General features: G+C 39.5%; 1 protein-coding gene across 1 annotated transcript in view; it reads right to left on the bottom strand.

Annotated features, from left to right (window-relative positions):
• Positions 1-22365, bottom strand: part of LOC104389494 (metalloendopeptidase homolog PEX) — a gene marked incomplete at its 5' end in the record, with an annotated part of 73130 nt that overhangs the window by 29744 nt on the left and 21021 nt on the right. The window contains 3 exons of the mRNA XM_009998494.1: positions 304-407; positions 2000-2077; positions 19737-19838. Of these exons, the coding sequence (XP_009996796.1) occupies positions 304-407; positions 2000-2077; positions 19737-19838 (284 nt within the window). The remainder of the gene's footprint in view (positions 1-303; positions 408-1999; positions 2078-19736; positions 19839-22365) is intronic.

Here is a 22365-nt window from a genome sequence, read left to right as displayed (position 1 = left end):
ATTCTAACTGTGACCAAGAGACATAATCCATTTTTAATTGAGATTCAATTACCCCTTCTTCCATTAAATTAAGTTTAAGCTGCAAGCATATGACTAGTGTGCATCAGAACAGGGACACCTAGAACTTAAAAATTAAAAAAAAAATATTCACAGGGGTTTCTGAATAACTGGAGAGTTTGACCACATATTTTTTAGCTTTTCCTATTATAATAGGTTGCTGTGTATATCATTCTATTAAAACATAAATTGTGTAAATTAAAATATTGTTAGAAGATTGTGTAAATTTGCTTTTTGTCTACTCACTCTGTTTTTGGAACTTCTTTTCTAAGCCAGTAGAAATCCGATTGGGCTGCATATTTGCGAGTTTGCAACACGTTGCCAAAATAGTCACTCTCTGTAAACTTCAGCTGCATAGAAAAAGCACAGGCATCTTAAAAGTATGTCCAAGGAAACAAAAGCTGACATAAAACAATGATCAGTTTTATTGGAAACAAGATAATCACCTAATTCTTTAGCCATTGTTAAAGGAAGTAAAAATTTTCACATTTGGCAGGGAAAATAAATATTTTGTGAGTTTAGTTAAAAACAGTGGTTGAACTGATCTACACAAGGGACTGGAGCATCAGGAAAGCTCTTCCCTATGCAGAGAACAGCTGAGGAAACCAGAAGTACCCAAACATGAATTGCAGATGACATGTTTCTAAGGCTACTATCCAGGCAGCATCTTTTCCATAAGTACATCTACTTTTATTCTTAAAAGTGCATTTCAAAACCACTTTCAAGAATATAACAAAGACCATTTTTTTCCAGTTTGTTTTGCATTTTATCACAAATCCTTTGTATTCTGAGCACTCCAAGGGTTCTGCCACTGCTTTCTTACTGTTTCTCACATCAAATTCTTACAGACATAGGGCTCCATGCTTCCATAAGACTCCAAATCTAATAGCAACCTCACACACACACACACACACACAAATATAACTAACCATGCAGAAAAAGGGATGTCACCAGTTTCAAGCAATCCGAGTACTTGAGAGGAAGTTGTACTTCAGATTTAAACTGTGGTTAACAAGTGTTTTTTTTTCTAGACATTACCACTTATCTGGGCAAATAATTCCATACACTCAGTGATAAAGTTGGTCACATCCTCTATCTCATTACACTGTGGTTCACAGCACCATCTTACCCCACTTTTCCCAGGAATAAGGACTAGCCTAGTAGAGCTGGCTCTTCAAAGTTTTCTCAGTACATTATACCCCTCTCTAGTGTTTGTACATGTTCTTTGGCAAAAATTACTATCACTCTTGTATTTTACAAGTTCAGGATTGAATTTGTGATTCTGCTTTGCCTGTGACTTTCAGTAACACAACTCATCACATGCCACAGTTACTCCTTTGGAAAACAGTAAACTGTATTATTCTTTATCATCTGCCTTTCTGCCTTACTTAGGCTGAACAGATACTGGGCCAGGAAGGAGTACCCTCTAGTAACCACATCCAGCAGCCAGCATGGTAGGCCTATACATTGGCTAGGACCTCTAAGCACGATAATAAGCAACAATCATCAACAAAATTCATACCCTGGATAGATGTGGAGAGTCTATAAAGGGCATCATAAATTGCAATATTCTGAGGGAAAATGCATTCACCTTTTTGAAGACAGCTATGTTGAAGAGGAATGCTTCGATTTTATTTCATTTTTATGACTAAACACAAAAATTGTGCCAGTGTATGTTTAACCCTAAAAATGCTGAAGGTTCTTTGCACCCAGGTACATTTTACTCCCAGCAGGTCTTGTAGTCATCTCTCTTAGACACACTGGCATTAACAATTTAGACATTAGAGCTAGCATACTTCATTCAATGTCTAAAAATAACCAGGCAAGCAGAACGCCAGATGCATGACAAACAAAGGAAGGGTTTTGATTTTAGACTGCAGCAAAACACAGCAAAGAATGGCTGCAATATGTAAAAGAAGAAAGCTGCAAGTCTGACACTTACTGTTTTGATGTCTTCATTAATATATGTGTCATTCATTATAAACTGAGGATAACCCACTTTTGCCATAACTGCTTTTGCCTTTGAAAAAGAAAAAAAAGAAAATAAAAGAAAAAGTGTTAGCAGATATAACCATTTATCAGTATATTGGGTTTTTTCCCACATTCTTTTTCTACTTTATATTACTATGCCTCCCTGAAGGCATTATCCTAGTTTAAGGTCAAACTCACTTGCCTACAAGGTAAACTTGGTGCTGCAAATGAGCTTTGCAGCACAACGTGGAAGGTCCATATTCTGTTGTCAGATTATCACAGTGGGTCTGTTGTCACCTGCAGAGCTTTTGCAGACTTACAGCAGTGTGTTTGAGTGCAAAATCTTAACACTATTTTCCCTAGCAATTTTTTGCATTAATCAGGTGGTCAAATGTACTTTTAAAAAGTTTTCCAAAAGGTGACAGGAAATGTCCCATTTCACCATGGTGCAGTAGCTGGTACAAATCCAACTATTAAAAAAAAAAAAATTGATACCCATATACAAATGAACATGGGTCTAAGTAAACAGAGACTTGCTTGTTTCTACTGAGGGTAATTCCACTTACACCTGAGTGTGGGAGCACTCTTTTCTGAAGGACACTGTACTTTCCTAAAACTGCAGAGTTAATCTTTGTTTCATTATCCACATTTATCCTTCTACTTTTCTGTCTTTGACCTTTCCCTAATGTCAGTAAAGTCTTTAAAATAAGACTTTTCACTGTTCATGAACTTAGTGTTTTTTCCTCTTTCAGTCATGACTTGGTTTCAAAGTTTATGCACAATCTGTGGAAACACTGGTGTGAAGCACTAGTCGTTTTGGTGAGATTTCCTATTTTGCAAATCATGGTATAAGTATATAAACATTCTTAGTAATGTTCTCACTAAAACACCACTGGGCCACTCGGAATCTCTGTGGAAACAACACATTTCCAGAAGAAAAGCAGCAGCTCATCAAAGGATAAGGCAACTTACCAAGAACTGAAATACGACAAGTTCATAGAATAAATTAAAGCCATGATGGACTAGGGTAACAAAAAAACAGGCTAACAAGAAGCTTTCTGTTTGAAAGTTTTCAGGATGCTGAAAATAATTTTCCCATAAGTCTACGAAATTCACTTAAAAAAAGCTCGTCTGGAAATTTATTCTTCAAACTCAATTGTCAGCTCAAAAGAATATTGAAAGATATGAAGTGCAATAAATGGATTGGTCTGTAAACCAACTGCAGGCACACCAACCCTGCATTCTGCTCTCTGTGAGCAGAGCAGGGACCTCTCTGGGTGCTGCCAACTTCTATTTTCCTCTTGCTGCACAGGGTGGCTGTTCAGGAGAAGAATCCCCTTCCTCCAAAATTAAATCCTTGCCCCATTCTTCACCTCCACAATGTCTCAACAGGGCCTCCAATGACAGCAAGAATGAGAAACATCTGTTATATAAGAAGGAAGCTGATGGAGGACTGCCTCAATTTAACCAAAATTATTTTGTCTGGTCTCTTATTTTTCAAGAAACATCTTTACTTCTTCCAACTCTTTCAATGTTTCAATCTCATTTGCAACCCAGCATCATAATCCTCCATTTGTGACACCACAATTAATTGCAGTTGAGATAATTAAGATGTCACAAACAGAAGATTACAACTTCAGGTAGGAAATTAGCAGCAGGAGCAGATGAACTCTTAAGGAAGAGAGATCCCATTGTCATGCAAATCTCCCTAGTGATAAAAAAAACAATGAAAGACAAATGCTGAACAGGAAATATGAAATGAGCCAAATTAACTCTCGACAGAATGTTGTCTCAGTTTTCCAGAAAGTATAGCAGCCGGGGGGGAGCTGGGGGAGAGAAAGAACATTTTATCTGCAAGTTTGAATATAATCAAGAACATCTATTTTTTTTTCCTGGTGGTGGTGTCAGGTCCAGCTGACTGAACTTTGCAAGGAACTGGAAAATTTCCGTTTTGCATTTCAAATGTTTCAAACACAGTTGTTAACACTAGCTTTGAGAAAGCAAAGAATAAAACTCATCAGTTTAGCTTTTCCTAAGTCAGGAGATTAATCAAGTTCAGTGAATCTCATATGTTTTTTGTGTATTCCAGGGAAATTATCTCAATCACTTACAGTAGCCTCTGTGTTGAATCTACTTAATTGAGCCCCTCAACATTTTTATTAAACAAATGTAATTTTAAAAGTAACATATATTATTAAGAATAACCACTTTTAAATCAATCTCCAGTGCAACTTGCAAAAAATTAACAGCAGTTTTTAAAGAAAAAGTAGGATTTTATGTCAGTACGATGTCACTTCTCTAATCATTTTGCTGGTACAATGATGGTCAAAAATTGTTGATTATGTATTGGCATGTAAAAGAACACTTTTCATTTTGAAATATATTATTACCTTTAAAAACACTCTTAAGTCTATACTGTGCTCCAAGTAAAAGCAAATTCACACCTCCCTGGCTGTAAATGCAGAGGACTATGAAGCCAGCCTAAATCTGGCAGCACTTTTCTGAAAGAATCAGAGACAAGTCCTGCTCTCATTGGTGCTAGTCATCTGACTGTGACCACAATATGTCCATCTCCACCTCAGCACATGTACATTTTGTGGTCTTTGTAGAATATCTGCCACATCCATCTAAGTCTCTTCTTCCACATCAGCCCTCTGAGAGCAGTGGCTTGGTACTGCCAAGTTTTGGCCCTTTTAGATAACAGTACTTAACCAAATATCTCTAAGGATGAGGCCTGTAGGCTCCTTAACAGCAGGTCTGACATACATTTTCCTAAATATCATATGCAATCACATAACATAATAAATAATCACAAAATTAATATTTAACTTTTTTTTTATTATTATTTTATTTTAGTGCCACTTAAATCCTTTACTCTTGTCATGGCCCTGCTGCATTTGAACAGGAAGGCTTCCTCCAACCAGACTGTCTCAGGAGAGCTGGGCTCACTTATCAGATCACACATACTCTTGCTTTGTGAATGGGACAGTTGACGTCATGAGCTTAAGATTTCCCTGCATAAGGGAAAAGCGGCCAGACACAATTTAGATATTTTGCTAGAAAGGCTATATAAAACCCTGGTAAATAACTGAGTTTGCCTCAAAGAGATTTCTGAAAGTAAATTCAAAAGATAATGCTGCTTCTAGTACCTTGATGTTTTATCAATGGCATAATCTGTCTGTATTTTGCAAAACATCTATATATATGGGGAAAATATAACTTTATTCCATTTGTTACTTAGAAGTTTTTACCACAATATATGTTTTAGAAGCCTGAGCAAGACACACAGGCAGCTATGTACTCTGTAATGACTAAACTCTAAGGTAGATCTTACTAGCACTGTGATTCTGACACATTCTGAAGTGTTCCATCAGTCAGATAGGATAACAAAAATTCAGAAAAGTACACACTGTTACTACACTACCAAGTTATTTTGCTATTAGAAATTTAAGTGCATGCTTAAACAACATTAAAAAGCTTCTAGGACCTCTAAAGTCATGAATTAACATAATCCTTTAGGAGCCTTTTTGAGAACTTCTAGAGCAAGAGCAGATGAGAACAAACTGATTTGTCACATGCAATCCATATCTTGCTATACAGCTTTTCCCAGAGAAGGAATGCATCTCAAATTGGTCCTAATGGTATTTATGATGCTGCCAAAAATATAGACAGGCCATGCTTCCCTGAGATTGTACTGAGCTAGTGGCCCAGGGCCATCTTATCTCCATCATGTAACACATACTGATATGGGAGGGAAAGGGGAATAAACTTGCTTGATCTGAAGGACCAAGAGCATCTCTCTTTTCAAAGGGCTGCTCCCAACATCCTGACTCCAGCCTGGGATGAGGTCCAGGCCCATCCAGCCCACACAGGTACTTACGGCAGCAAGAGTGGGTGGCAGGCCAGAAGGCTGTGTCACATCAATAAGAACCCTGATGCCAACTGCAAAGGACATGTGGCTCCTGGTAGAGACGACTGTGTCACATAGCCAAAGCAAAACCTGTGAGAGGACGTAGGAAGCCCTCTGAAGTCTCTGGGAACCCCTCCAACTGGGATTCCTCCCAGGGACTTTGCATCAGCCTGTTCAGCTGAGATCAACACACAGCCCAGTTTATTTACATGACAGACAAGTTAGAAAGTATTGCATTAAGAGCAGGTTTCTAAATTTCCTGATGGAAGTGTCTTGCTTCCTTTGCTTCCTTTGCTATCTTTTCTGTTCAGTTGAGTAATATTTAATGAGAGTTAGAAGATTCCTTATTCATGTAGAACAGGAAAGTGGAAAACTCTTCTATGACTGGCTTATTTTTTGATAATTGAAGCAGTATTTTCCCCTTGATAAGATTAAAAGTATATTTAAAAGATCATCCTTCCAGGAGGCATAAACTTACACAGAGGGAAAGCAAATGAAATGTGTCGAATGTATGGGAACCAGCCATGTAGTAATTGCACATGAATCCACCGTAAACACACCATGCAAAAGTGTTTATGATTTAAAGGCTCATTAAATTCCTTTTTCTAATTCACATATTAAAGAACAGGAAGAAAAGGGGCGACGGGTTATTTCCCCCAGCTATCGTTAATACTCGGCCTACCTGAGGTAATCGGGTAAATTCAGAGACCTCACCTCTGCAGGATTCCTCTTCTGCCACTGAAAGCAAGACGCTCCTTCAGGGGGTGATGCAAAGCAGCAGCAGGCTGTACAGTAAGTCATGGTAACTGTTTTCTGTCCCAGCAGCCAGAGAGCAGGCTGCGAGGCAGAGGACGTGGGGAGAGACAACTCCCTCCACTGCTGATTATGAAGAGAAGTTTCCCCACTGACTTCTGCACAGTCAGGATTTTATCATCAGTGTGTCTTTCTGTCACGATGAGAGCATTGCAAGGCAGTTTACTACAGAGACAAACTAATAAACAACCTTTTACTTCTCACTTAACAACTTGCCAATGTAGGACCACACACATGCTTCAATGCTACAAAGCATCCCCTTTTCCAGTCTAGTCAAATTCTTGCTTGACAGTGAACCTGGGCATGTGAGCCTCCCAAGAGCATTTTTTTGCCCATCTGAATACGATTTGGATACTTTGTAGGCTTGATAGCAACATTGAGTACTGGCATATTGCACTTACAGTAAAAAGGACAGACCGAAACATGTATCTCAGCACTCACAAAGTTTTATGAGTCTGACACAGATCTTCTGTATATCAGTTTGACTCAAAATAACTTTGTGAAGATCATTTTCAAGCTTCTAAAAATATAAAAAATTAATACAATTACAGTTCACTGAAAAATTAGCATGAAATACATTCTGAAAGGTAAAATCATTCACGGCAAAGTAATGTTCCATTTAATTACAAAGATTAATTCACCCTTTATGTACGTGTCTGGTCTTTTCATTTTTCATTGAAAACAGATGATTCAAGAGCCATCTGGTAAAACTGCTGCATAAATATCACTGCATCTATTTAGGCTTTACATATAGAAAAAGACCAGGAAAATAGAGTGGTGGATCTTAGTAAAACACAGAAAATTTCCATCGCGGGGCTTAAGCCCAGTCCTACACATAACAGTAGGAAGTAACCTAATGACTTGAGTGGCAGACGGATTTAGCCCATCTTAGTGATCTTTATCATTTCCTATGCAGGGGCCACACAAAATGCCAGGGATTTACACATCATCAATTGCAATCAAAAGTGAAGTGGCAACTCGAACATGGACACTTGGCCTGAAATGATCACTTTTAAGAGTGCTTAATCTGCAGTGAACTGGCTGTAATCCGTACTCCAGAGTATAGCTAATAATCAAACTACTTATTTTTTAAAGTTTGGCTTTAACCTTCCTTTCAGATTTGCATATCACAGCAATACAAGCTGTATAGACTTCTCAAAATTTTTCAGAGTTATTGTTCCATTCAATAAGCCACATCCAACCACCTCACCATAATCCTTCCTCCCATATTTCAATAATTTTGGGGGGTATTCGAAATTAATCAATTACGAAGATGGAAAATACAGGTGTCATTCCAGTCTTGTAATAACTTGAGGTCAGGTGTAAAAATAAAATAACATAATATGAAAAGAAATTAAAAATCAAGTGGCTTGTGTGAATAATAACACCATCAAGTACACATAAAATTGTTTTCCATTAAATACACACTGTGGTTGCAAAAGTAGATGAGTCCCTTTATGAGCTTTTTGCTGTCAAATGAAAAAAATGTCCTAGTCCTCACTCTTCTCCCTTGCTCCTCCCATCTCTGTCCATACTCAGGCTCATGCTCCCTGCACCCACAGCCTCCATAAGCTACCTCAGCTCCTTGCCACATCGTTTTGGGAGACGGCATCCAAGTTTTTTCTCAGCTAATTTTTCCACAAGATCAGTGAGCTGAATCACTTGCTACATGGAGAGACTCACCAAGAGCTGTAACTACCACAGGACAAGCACTGGGAACACACAATGTGGGAAAATGGAGAGAGAACAACAAATGGGTTGTGTTACATTAGTTACCTCTTGAAACTAAAGCCTCACTCAAAGAAAACGTCCTGACAAGAAAATATTAGCTAGTACACTTAAAATGCCATACTGTACATTAACACCCTAGGAAATGGAGGGGAAGAAGGACATTAACTTTTCCAAGCAAATTGTTGGTTGGGATTATATATTCAGTCTTAATGTTCACCATCTAGCAAGACAATATTATTATTACTGACCATAAAGTTGCAAGCACCTAGAAGCTCAGTTGGACTGCCATGCACAGAAGAGTCAGAAAAAAATAGCCACATACATCAATGTCACTTTCTCATGTAGTAAATCCCTTTTGCTTCTGGCTCTCTGGCAGATAAAGACTCAATCATTGGTTCAAGCACTGTGACAATAATTTCACTGGAATTAAATTTTCAGTTTAAACTAATCCTACATTAAATTTATTTTAATTTTTTTAACAATGGAGCTGAACCAACTCACAGAAAATATGAAACTACTTTACTTATATAAAATACAAATTCACTGTGATATTTTCAGAAGTATAACTCCTCAGTTCAATGCAGCATTATAATTACTAAATCTACCTATTTTCTCCTATCAGCTTTGTTCCAAACTCATTCTGCTGTCAGTTTTGCTTTAATTTTGCTAAGGAAAAGAATTCCTTTGCCCATTTTATTTTCATTCCATTTTCCATTTGTAACCTCTGTGTGACAATTACCATGATTCCATTATATTACACATAGTATATTATGTATGACAAACATAAGTGTAATTTTTCCTTAACAAAACCACAGCTCATTAAATACATTTGTTTGTGGCACACAGCAAATATCTTCCTCTGTGATTATACACTGCATAAATGCACTTACACAGCAGACTAGCACAACTGAGTACCTGGCAAAAGATGTATTAGCACTTAATCATTACTGTCCAAAGCTCCTTGGACAGTTTTAGGGGTCTCTGGTTCTCAGTGGAGCTGGTCATGTCTGTGGACCAGAAGAAAGAATGGTGCACAAATCTGCAAACTGTCCAGCTGTGGCATCCCACCACCAGGCTAACAGTGAAAGCTCCAATCCAGCATTAGGATTCCTGTGCTGGATTCCGCTCTATGCACCTGTGGATTGCTTAGGGCATAACTACACAGGGGTGTGTGCAGACAGTGAGGAGCTCCTCCACTTGTACTTCAAATAAGCCAGAAGTGTTGTGGTCTCAAGGCATAGACCACCACTGCTATCATTCTGGGCTTATATATATATTTATATATATATATGTGCCCCATGGTACATGCTGCTAAGCTGCCTTTGACAGGTCTCCAATAGCTCATGCACCTGAGTCAAATTTGGAAGCACCTTCAGCACTGTAGCTCCTCATGCCTGCTTTTTTTTCAGGCAATGCTCTGTGCTTTCCAATACAACTGTCTCTTAAAAAAAAACAAACCACTAACATCAACCAACCAGACAACCCCAACTAAAAATTCTCTTTATTTATCTTTTGAAATTACATTAGCTATGGTTAGCAAATAAATTTTGCACTAGAATCCTGAAGATTTTCAGTGACACAAAGAGAAAGTCACCTTTGACCAGTCCTTGACACACTGGTGAGCTGCAGAAATTACGATGTTGCAATTCTTGTAGAAACTCCTTCCTTCTGCTCCTGTGAGTAAAAATTCCACTGCTCACAGCCAGAGCCCCTCATCAGTCAGCCTGTACTCCCACTGTCGTGCCACCTCTTGATAAAAACACTCACCTTGCTGCACAATCGTTTGTGTTGGTTTTGGTTTAGCTCTGAGAAAACAGCAGGCTTAACAAAGCCCACTGCACTGACAAAACAAAAGCCCTCGAAGACCCAAAAAGCCTAGTATGCTGAAGGGATCCATGGCACCAAATGCTGAGCAAGGGGCAGCCCCAGGGACTGGGAAGGGGCAAGGAAGCTCTTTATCACAGCTGGAAAGACAGGAGGCACCACAGCATTTCTTTTTGGTGGTTTTATGCAAAACTGAATAACCTGATCTGAAGAGGGACAACTTCTGACCTTAGCCTCTGCTTGCATCAGTTTATATTCATTTAACATTTGCAAGGTTATCTTTGCTTAAGCAAAGGTTATAGAGCAACTTCTTTTTAATGAATAGAATGTGAAAAATTTCCCTTCTATTTCTAGCCACAAATTACTCAGACCCAGTCCAGATACAGCTGAGACCAGACATGGCAAAGACTTCTTCTTATACTATTCTAAAATTCAAATAGAGACTGAGAACCTAAACACAATGGCACTACCAGTGGTCCATGCCTTGTAATATATATTTTCAGGAAAACAGATGCATACATAGACAAAAATGCAGGCTGTAGAATATAGAAAAAACAAGCAAAAAATGCTCTGCTTTCTACTCAGGACTGAATCCCTCTGTATACCAAATCTTTACATCTTTTTATTTTAAAATAAATTATCGTGGTTTTTTATTTATTTATTTTCACATTGATGGGACTCACCACTTCCCCAGAAAACAGAGTACATGACACCATACAGGTCCCTCACAAAGAAGGGCAGATGAGGAAGTCCTTATTCTTAGGCACAGCATCCTGGCTTCCTGAAGGCCACTAAAGGAGCAAACTCCTGACTCTGATGATCTCCTTGTGGTAAAGCTCCTCAAAAAGTAACATCCAGCAATACCAGTACCTGAAGGCATTTAAACGTTTCACAGCTTAGCTTCAGACTTCTGTGACCAGTATGATACCTGAGCAAGTTAAAGGGCTGCTAAGGCTTCTGATCCTGGACAGCTTGGTGTCCAGTGCTGAGACTCCATGCTGGAGCACCAGCCCATGGCCCTGCCTTGCTGAGCTTTCTGCCCACTTCCAGTGAGAAGGCAGCTCTCATCTCAGTGCCTCAAGTGGGCATATACAGGACATGGAGAACATGGCAGCCAGGAAATGCACATTCACTGGAAATAGAGAGGGAATGCAAAGTAGATACCTGAGCACACCTTTGTAGACTCCTCCTTCGTACAGAGAAGGGGCCTCCCATACCTCAATTTCTGTTACTGTTGACTTGGGGGACTACAATGTCCATGTAACTGTTCCTCTACAGAAGGCAGTTTTACTTGACAAAACAAGAAAGATAATGGAAGTTAAAGTTGAAAATGTTCAAGACTTCCAGGGGTGGTGGACAACTTCCTGCCCTTTGGAAGAATTAAGCTGTCCTTTAGCATACTAATGCTTTCATGTTACATTTCTGCCACAAAAGCTCCAGATTCACCCTGGTTCCTGAGCATCTGCAGGTGTTTCCATCCATCTGTCTCCCTCCTATTTCAAGCATCAGATTTGTCACAAGTGTTTTGATGTCAAGCACCCATTCTGGCCTTATGGAGTCATGGCAGAGTCTGAAAAATGACAGCTGTGAGACCAGGGTTAAATACAATTTCCTCTCCCTTCACCTGTTTTCCACTATCTGTTTGCACGGTGCTCAGGTTATTAATGGAACTGACATCCCTGCACAACTGAGTGAGCAGTAGCAGCAGCCAGATAACAAGGGAGAAGCTGACAGCAGCCATCTAACCCCAGAGATAAGAGATAAGCAAACATGCCATGGCTATTAGTTTCAACTCTGGCCAAAGGAGAAGCACATCTCCTGTGGTTACTGAACAGGAAAGCCCAGTCCTCCTGAGGTTAAATTAAAATCAGGAAGTGAGAGAGATTATTCCTTGAGTTCAAAAATTTAAGTTTGTGATGAGAAAAAAAAAAAAAACAAACACAAAAAACTAAACAAACAAAAAAAACCCCAAAAAACACACACACACACACAAAAAATGAAAAAAGTCTTGTTAATCTGATGGAAAGTGAAGATCTATTTTTTTTCAGAGGAAAGTGTGGAACACTTCTACACAGAATATCTTGCATTGTCTGTATCTTCCAGGTGAAAAATGTTACCCTGAACATTGGCATTTTCCAAACAGCTATCTCAGGGATGATGTGGGAATAGTAGCCTCAATGTCGTGACCAAATTCCAAGCTAGGTAAGTACCCTACATAATTTATGAGCTGTGCAGTGTCCACTTCCTGCAGTAGGATAAAGATGAGTTACATTATGAAGATAAGGTCCTGGTGACACATATAATGCTCAAGGAACTGTAGGTGTGTCAGAAAAGAGTTAAAATGTGACTCTGTCTATTCAGAACTCCAATCCATGTTTCCACTTTATCAGAAGACTTGTTCATGGTTGCCTGCAATGCAACTGCTACAATCTAGACAGTACCTTAAAGTTTTGCATCTAAGTACTAGTCCAGACAGAGACTACCCTAATTTCAGAAAGTTCAGTTCCACAAAGGAAAAGTGTGGCCAAGGTTCAACTGGCACTATGCAGAAATATGCTTTCCAGGTAAGAAATTATAAAGTTGTTTCACAAAGATCTGAATAAAACTTTCCTAGAATTTAAATAATAAAACACTGAATTTTTAAGTCAGCAGTCAGACTCATTGGCTTTTGAACAAGAATGAAGTGTCTAAATGCAGCTAGAGCCTTTGGAAATTTCCCCTTTCTTTTCCATGTTCTTCTGAAGCAAGTCTCGTTGCTTCAATTAGAGCTCTGAAGCACTCTTAGACTTTGGGAAGTTCTCAGATATCCTTGAAACAAGGATACAAAGTAATGGTAAAAGAACTTGTAAAAGGTGTCTTGGGCTCTTTGATTTTCAAACTCCATCCCTCTCTTTTATGAAGTGCTATTCTGTCACCCTTATGCTGGCCTTCATTCCAGAAAAAACCTACTTGAGGTATAAGAGGCACTGAGATTCAGGGCTGGCTCCTCTATAGTACTTTTGCATTACTTTACATAGAATGGGTCTGCAGACCCCACGAGGGACAAAAGGCAATTTTTCCTTTTGCAGAGCACACAGTGGCCACTCTCAAAATTAGATGCTTTGTCATCTTTGTGCAAAATTAGCATGGCCTTAAGCAAGATTAATTTCAGCTCCTAAAGATGTGGTGTCTGGCCTTTTTGTCTGGGTATGCCTCAGAACTTAATGAAAAGTGATTTTTCAGAACTGTATCTAGTGCACATCATGGACAGTCTATGCAAACAAACATAGAAAGCTTCATACTTCCTGGATGTTTTGCTGTGCCAGAGTAACACATAAGCAAGAGTGGGCACAAGAAAAGAATAAGCCATGATGATTCTCTGGTTTCCCCACTACAAGAATGTAGGGGGAAAATAAGATATTTTCCAGACAAGCAAGAAGAGATGCTTTCTCACACAGAGCACAGTGAGGCAGTGGAACTCATTGCCATGGGAAGCTGTGGATGATAAAAATTGTTGTGGGTTCAAAAAGTCATTAGACAAAGTCACAGCAGAAAAATATGAATAAATACAAAACCACCACTTCTGGCTTAGGAAGCCACTGAGCTGCAGATTGTCAGAAGCCAGGAGAGGACAGTGGGAATGTATCTCTTTATGCTTGCCCTGTCCTTATGTTCATCTCTAAACATCTGTTACTGTTTGGCCACTGTCTGAGCCAGACATTGGACCTCTGCTCTGAGCAGTATGGCTGTCATGTTTGTAGTGAAATCACCCAAACGTGTAGAGAGAGACCACGGAGAACTGAAATAGTTGGCAAGGGCTCAGCTAATTGACTGGAGGGCTGGATACAGCCAGTAAGTTCCAGCTGAGAAGAGAATGGCTTCAGTGGGATAACCCATGGACACCTCCCTCTTTTAAAGTACCTTTACTTTGTTAAACTGGGGCTTGTACAGATGGCTTTTGATTTCCTAAGGGCTATTGGTCTAAATTACACTGTGTTATCTAGGGAGGTTTGCTGTAGCTCTCTGAAGCAGTAGGACAAACCCTGCAGGCTAAACAAAGATACCTAACACTGCCCAAGAGAGACACCTATAGCTAAGCATTGTCCTGTGGTCCTCTTGCCTCAGTTCTTCCAACTCAGAGAGATGCAAAGAAAACAAACTTTGCATATACGACTTCCTTGGAGAGAAATAAAGCCAAGCAGCAGCCAAGTTCAGTAGGCAAAAAAAGATTGCACAGTGACCTTGGAATTTGTGCTCCATGACCTAAAGAAGTTTGTTCTAAAGAAGTTTGACCTAAAGAAGTAATGTTACAGAAAAATCTTATTAGGGGAAAAACAAGTTTTTTTTGGCTTATCATCTATGTTTTAAAAATAGCATTGCAAAGAAAAAAATTAAAAAAATAAAATTCTACAATACTGGCTGTTTTACAGGAGATTTGTCAACTTTCAGAAAGCAGCCTTTTCTGTAAAAGGCTTTCTTTCAAGCCTCCGGTTAAACCCAAGCACAAAGGGCATTTAAGGAAAGAAAACAACTGTTTAACAAAATAATGGCGCCTTCCCAAGAAAGGGAATAACTTTGCATCTCAGGGATGATCTTCTACTGAATTATCCTTTGAAGAGCAGCAGCAATAAAACACCACTTAAAAACGAGTGCCCTGATCACGTAAGTCGTGTCGATGGAGTTTCACTTGTGGGTTCTCCCTCTTCCTTGGGGGCCAGCGTTACAAAATGCGGCTGTCAATACCATTTGGCTGACAGAAGCCGGCTGCAGTCTGCACCTGCATTGTAAGGGAAAGGAAAGGCTCCCCTCCCTCCCCCTTGCCTTCCTCATGAGGATCGCCAGGTGTCTGAGCAGCCGAGGGATCATTCTGCACAGCTTCTGTACCTCAGAGACCAGGTACTTGGAGGCTGTTGCCAGACACACCCTTGGAGCTGCACTCACTTGGATAATTTGTGTGTCCTTCAAACGAGGGAAAATTCTCACGACCCTTTCAAAAGAAAGAGGCTAAAAGGGCAAGAAGAGGAACCTTTAGGGGGTGTTTTCTGTGGGCTTTTTCTTGGTTTGGTTTGATTTTTTTCAGTCAGAGCTCTCCATTGAAACTTCGGGAGATTAACAGGCACCGTTTATGCAAATTTCAGGTGACTGTCAAATACAGAGCGATAAAGCAAGGCTTGAGTAGAGCAGAGGAGGAGGAAGGACATGACAGAAAACAGCATCACAGCACGGAGCCGAACGCTTCTACGCGACTCGGATCTGCTTTGGAAGCAGCAGGAGCTCCATCCAGAGAGCTAGGTGAGAACTGCACGCGCAGACAGACTAAGTCATCCAACCCTGCTAAAAACTTTCTTGGCAAGAGTTATTTTCAGATGGTGGGTTAAATCCACGTTTCGATCACAAAAAGAGGCGAATGGAGGGAGGATAGAAGGAAATTATTAGATGTTACCCCATGATACTGGTTTGTTCCTAATGGAAAGTCAAACCTTAACTCCAAAGTATGCAAGGGCTAAAAGGGTGATTCTCAGAAATCAAAGCCTCAAGACATTTGTTCCCTATGCCACAGGGACCGGTTGATATGATCCTCTTAATATTTCTTGGACTCATCAGATTAGTAGTGCCCCCCCTGAGTAACTTAACAGAACAGGCACAAAGAGACACAGACAAGGAAAAATTTCACTGATTAGATGGAGCTGACAGGCTGCCTAGAGCAAAATGCAAGCATCGATTTTACCAGAAGGCCTTTTGTAGATTCTTCAGAGGTCGATGGTGCCTTTGATTGCAAAGCATCGTGCTGACAGCAAGGTATACAAGTTTGGCCTCAGCCAAATGCACAGGAAAGGTGGGCATCGGTCAGAAAACAGGCAGCGGAAAACACAGAGAACAGTGAGTAACCAAATCACAGAGAGCATTTGCAATTAATTCTCTTTAAAGCCTGCCAGGTCATTTGCATTACAGTTTTGTCATCTGAAGATACAGTCACCATGAGGAACAGAAGAGTAGTCTAAGATGAGATGTTTTTCTAGGAAGTATCTCCATGCTCACAGTCCAGACATCTGACATCTACTGATAAAAGACCAAGACATTTTTTACCTAATTAATAACTTCCTTTCTTTACTTAATTGATAATAAGACTATGCAGTCTAATAAAATTTTATATAGAATATATCAGCTGAAAATTACCTACAAGGATCATCTAGTCCAACTGCTGGACCACTTCAGGGCTGACCAAAGTTAAAGCGTGTTTTTAAGTGCATTGTCCAAATATCTCTTAATCACTGACAAGCTTGGAGCTTCCCTCCTCAGGAAGCCATGGAGAGCAAAGTTCTCAAAACTAGAGCAGCCCAAAGTACTGAACCACTCCTAATAAGACATTCCTTCCAGCCTTTTCACCACCCTCATTGCCCTTCCTTGGATGCATTCAAGTACCTTCACATCCTTCTTAAACGCTGGGGCCCAGAACTGCACTCAGTACTCCAGGTGATACCTCATCAAGGCTGAAAACAGTGGAATAATAACCTTTTTTGGCTGGCTGCTTGTGCTGTGTTTGATGATACCCAGGATGTATTTCCCTTCTGTTCTGCCAGGGCACATGGCTGGCTCCTCCTGAGCCTGCTACCGACCAGCACCCCCAGATCCCTTTCTGCAGGGCTGCTCTCTGGCCACTGCTCTTCACATTCGTGCTTGTGCCCAGAATTACTCCATCCCTTGTGCAGAATCCAGCACTTGAACTTATTAAACTTCATCCCATGAATCGTCGCTCAATGCTCCAACCTACGTAGATCCCACTGCAAGGGCCCCTTCCCAGATTGGTATCATCAGCAGATCTGCTCGTGGTGCATTTAACTCCTGCATCCAGATCATTGATAGAAATATTGAACATAACTAGCCCTAGGATTGAGCCCCAAGGAGCGCTGCTGCTGACCATTCACCAGCCACAGGTAGCCCCATTCACTACAACCCTTTGAGCCCTGCCCTTCAACAAGTTCTTCATCCAGTACACCTTGTAACTGCTCATCTCATAGCTGGACAACTTCTCCAGAAGGATGCTGTGAGGGACAGTATCAAAAGCTTTATTAACATCCAGAACAGCTACATCCATGTTCTTCCCTTCATCTACTAGGTAGGTGACCTTATTATACAAGAATATCAGATTAATAAAGAAGCAGGTGCCATCCTTTTTTATGGAAATAGAAACAAGCAGAAGATGCTCATGCAGTACTGAAAGTAATTTCCAAACAGAATATCTACTCTAATTTAAAAAAAAACAACTTCTGCAGACATGTTAGTAACCATGGAGAACTGGAACAGTTTTTTTATTGTTAGTGGGCTCAGCCTAGCATTAATTGGCTAAAATACTACAGTTTGCCTGTAGAGAAGATCAAAGTGAGAGTCTTTTCAGACCTTTGTCTGAAAGAAGGTACCCTCTGCATCCTGCTGTGCTCTGTCATAACACTAGTCTCTATTTTGACAGTGGTCAGTTAAATACATGACTATCCAAATATCTGAGGACAAATCCAATATCCATCATTATCAATAAACAGTATTTAATAAACATGTGCAAACTCCATGTCTAAATCTACCGGAATGTTTCTCTAGATTCTTTCCTTCTAGCCAAGTAGCAGTTTTTGTGAAACTGAACTTAAACTTACAGTTAAGACCTACTGCATAATTGTTGCTGTAATTTCTAAGTCATTATATAACATTCGTGTCTTACAAGCTTGACCTTGTTGCTATGTCAGTAAACTAGAAAATTGTTGTTCAGGGCAGTGAAAATGGATTTAAACCATTTGCTATGGTTTGTACTATTATGTTTATTGTTCTGGTAGAATTCAGTTTGTCATGCATTGTTTGGCCCAGACTCACCCCATTAACTTCAGGAACTTAAATGAGATACTTAAAGAGGGAGCAAATTGCCATAAACTTCCTAAATGTGTCAACAGACAGAAAACAGGATCTCTACCTACAAAAGTTCTAACCTACCTTCTGAATGAAACCCTCCCTAAGTTGGGAAAGGGAGAGATTTTTAGGGAGTTAATTAGTTTGCAGCAATGCTTGTATTGTTTCTCTGCTGATAGGTGGGTAGCAAATTTTGAACAAAATGGTTAAGCAGATTGTTTGCTAGAAAAATCAACAACAGACTTGCCTGTAAATGTATATAGAAACATAATAAGGATGTAATCAGAAAATTGTCCTGATCTTCATTTGCACCAAATATGTCAAATAACCTAGATTACAGAACATTTAATTTCTAAAGGTATTTCTAATTTAAAAAAAAAAAAAAAAAGTGCAGCATAAGAGCCAGTAAGAAGTAATAATTGCAGTCCATTTACCATCAGGTTGGCAGGAAATAAATGGTATCTTGGTATCTTACTGTTCTTCTCTTCCTATGGAGTTTATTGGTGCATTTATACAGCTCTGTTTCATTTGCACATCTGTGAAGAGCACTGCTGTATAAAATGTAATTGGGCTGTATATGGAATTTAAAACTTTCCAATGATTAAATGTCTCAACAGCCTTTTCATCAGAATTACCAAAATCTTTCAGGTCCATGTTGGTTTTTAAATCAAAGCATCGCTATTTTTATTCAAGCACAGTGAGCTGGAACAATTCAGGACAATGTCATGTCAGCTTATTCAAAGAGGGTATTTACTAATTCACTGACATCCTATTGTCTCCACAAATAAGGAGACAGTCTTACACACTACCCTCCACTCTGTTTATGCTCCTTCCAGTTGTTGCTCTAGGGGCAGAGCTCTGCCTTTGTACAAGTCCCCTCTCCACATATCACATGCTGTTAATGCAAGAACAGGGTGAAAAGGGACCTCCTCCTGCCTTCACCTTTACCTCCTGGATCTTATGGTCACACCCTCTGCAAGTAATCAGGACTCGTAAATGCCATCCTTGATCATAATACTTCATAAACATCATTATTCTGTTGGTGGATGAGTGTTCAGTCAGGATGGCCATTGCACTCCTGGAAGATTACTTTCAAGGTAGGCCTCCCACTATGACACTGGAGAAGGTATGAGACCTGGATGATGGATCCTCCATCTTCACACCAAATACCCTCCCCTGTCTCAGATGTTATAGACACCATTTTCTGTTTGTATGTTGATGTGCCCTTAACATCCCAATCAAGATGAAAACCTTGTCAAGAAAAGCCACTGTGCAGGCAAATCTGAAATGATCTCTCAGTCTACATCAGGCAGAGCCAGACAGAGAAAGATAGAGGGAAGGGAGGAAGGACAAGGTAACAAAAATCACTTCAGCAGAGAAGCAGGAGTTCAGACAGCTCGGCTTCTACCTAAACAAACATGGCATTTGTCCCTTCACAAACAAAATGATGGGTAAGTACCTGGAACTGCAAGTACAGTCCATGACATTCTGTTCTCAACCAAGTAAAATCTTCACCATAACATTAAGCTTTTAAACATTCAATATTTATATTTGTTACCTTCTCATAAGCTTTTCGTTTTGTTTCAGAGTCCATCCAGTCATTTTCCTTTTCCAACATGTCAATGAAAGCCCAGCGAATTCCTTCGGTCAACTCCTCCATCTGCAAAACATTTGACAAACCTCTCTCCAGTAAAATATGTCTCAGCAGAATCATTATAAGAAAAGGTTTGATGCATGCAGAAGTGATGGATTTGGCTAGAACATTATTGACTCCAAATCAGGCAGTATCTGCTAATCTGTCTTGAAGGCTAATTTCTTCTTTCTCCAGTCCTTAGACACTGCTTCTGAAAATAAGTTTATTTTCATTTTCTTTTCCTTCAGGTGTACAACATGTTTGTCATAAAAAATACTGGGAGTTTTGCAGTGATCTGGGGAGATTTTTGACACTTTGATTCTAGATCACTAGCCCATCAGAAGAAGGAGCTGGCTGTAAGGCACTTGTACAAATAAAGCCTTTTCTGCAGAGAGAGAATCTGGAGCCTTGATTGGTTTATATCAGACTGAGACATGCCTTATTAATACTGCCAAATAACTGAATTCAGGCTGACAGTATCATGGCCCAAATACAAAGCAGTATCCAAATATTTAACCCATATTTAGCTGTATTTGTGAAGTATTTCTGTCCTTTGCTTACTCTGCAGGGACAGAGGCCACTGCTCACAACACCGAGCAGCCTTAGCTGCTTCTGTGGCCTTGAACCACCAGTGACAGCTTGCACTTGTGGAAAGCTAGGAAAAACCACAACCATTTCAGCTTGGCTGCTTCTCCAGACAACTATGCAAAGCCAGAAGTATATCACAAGAAAGTAAAAAATAAAAATAAAAATAAATAAAAATAATAGGAGTGTTTAGTGAGTATGCACAATAAGAAAACTCTGAAATGACAGAAAGCAAGAAATCTAATTACTAAGAGGTGCATTATAGCAGTATAAAGAGCAGAAATGCCCTCATGTCTATGCATCTGTCTGACAGCACAGATCAGAAAGATGTATTCAATCAGCTGCTTCTATTTATATTAATAGATGAGCCTCATGACAGATAGCCACCGAGAATACTGTGAGAGTGAGGCAATTTGGGGGATCCAGCCATCACTGGAGTCTTTTAGCACAGACTAAACCAGAGCTAAGATAGCACAAAACATGACAGATAATCATTACATGAAGACTTGTTGGATCTGTGTTATCAGTTACCTTACATTTTAAAATAATGAAAATGTCAAGTACCAGAGATTTATATTATTTTATTCTATAGATCAGGTAGTTCTAAAATGTCATTACAAATGGGAACTAAACCCTGGAAAGTAACATTATCTTTAGCTAAATTGTCATTTATTTATGAAATGTATATTTTAATCTGGAACTGCTCTTAATTGGTGGAGGAGCCAGACAAAATATAGCAACACTTCTTTGATTATTCATTTTTTCCTCCCCTTTTCAAATACCATTTTCTTATTTTTAGAGACAAAATGGGGCAACCAAAAACTGTCTAGCATTAAATATGACTAAACAGTCAACAGTCTCAGTAAACTGCATCCTAGGGAATAGGGTAACTTAAAGATATTGATGACAGAGCACTGACTCAATTAACTTAGTGCACTAATGAGGTGAACTCCCTGTATTTGGAGGTTGCAAGTTCAAACTAAAGCTCTGCAGCTGGCCCCTGGTGTATGCTTAGGCTTTATGCACCAGCTGTAGCTGCAGGGGGCGGGGGGAGAAACCTATTCCTGCTATCAAAGTTATTACTGAAATTGTTCAGGCATAGCTCTAAGAAACACTGCAGGCACTCTGCGTTAGAAACAGTGCTATATTTAGACACAAATAATGTCTTTCTTGATAAGAGGAGAGAAGTATCTAAGGTATGAAACACCAGTGATGAAACACAGGAGAAAAAGAATCCATATTATCCATTACTCAGGATTTGCTTATCACAGACAGAGATATGCCATAAGCCAGGAAAAAAAAAAAAAGCAAACAACAACTCAAAATTGTACAAATAAGAGTGCTTCTCTCAAGTGCTTTCTTGCTGTTTAAGAAAGAGAAATAGAACTGAAAACCAGTGAAATGAAAACGGTAACACCACAAATTATTAACTTGAAAAGCACACTTTTCAATGCATTGCAACCAATTTCACCTGTATCTAATTTTATCTCCATGGGAAGCTCACTGTAAGCCTCAATCTTGTGATCTACGCTATACATTTTATATGCATCTCTTACAACGGATGCCACTGTGAGCTCAGACTTGGTAATTTTTCAACAATTTGGTCTGAAAGGAATGTACATGTTAAGAAATACTGCAATTAGGTTACATTTTGAGATAAACTTATCATAGAATCATAGAATCTTAGGGGCTGGAAGGGACCTCGAGAGATCATCTAGTCCAACCCCCCTGCCAGAGCAGTGTCACCTAGAGTACATCACACAAGAACTCATCCAGGTGGGTTTTGAATGTCTCCAGGGAGGGAGACTCCACAACCTCCCTGGGCAGTCTGTTCCAGTGCTCTGTCACTCTTACAGTAAAAAAATTTTTCTCTGTCAGCTTCTCATAATTTTCCCCCACATATACAAACATGAAAAAATGTTCATCTCCTCCATAAACTGTACATTTCCTATAGTCCTCTTCCTGATTA

The sequence above is a fragment of the Chaetura pelagica genome, unplaced genomic scaffold (assembly GCF_000747805.2).
Source record: "Chaetura pelagica isolate M959 unplaced genomic scaffold, ChaPel_1.0 scaffold265, whole genome shotgun sequence".
Classification (NCBI taxonomy): Eukaryota; Metazoa; Chordata; class Aves; order Apodiformes; family Apodidae; genus Chaetura; species Chaetura pelagica.
The sequence above is the reverse complement of the archived record's forward strand: the minus strand, read 5'-3'. Positions and strand labels throughout refer to the sequence as shown.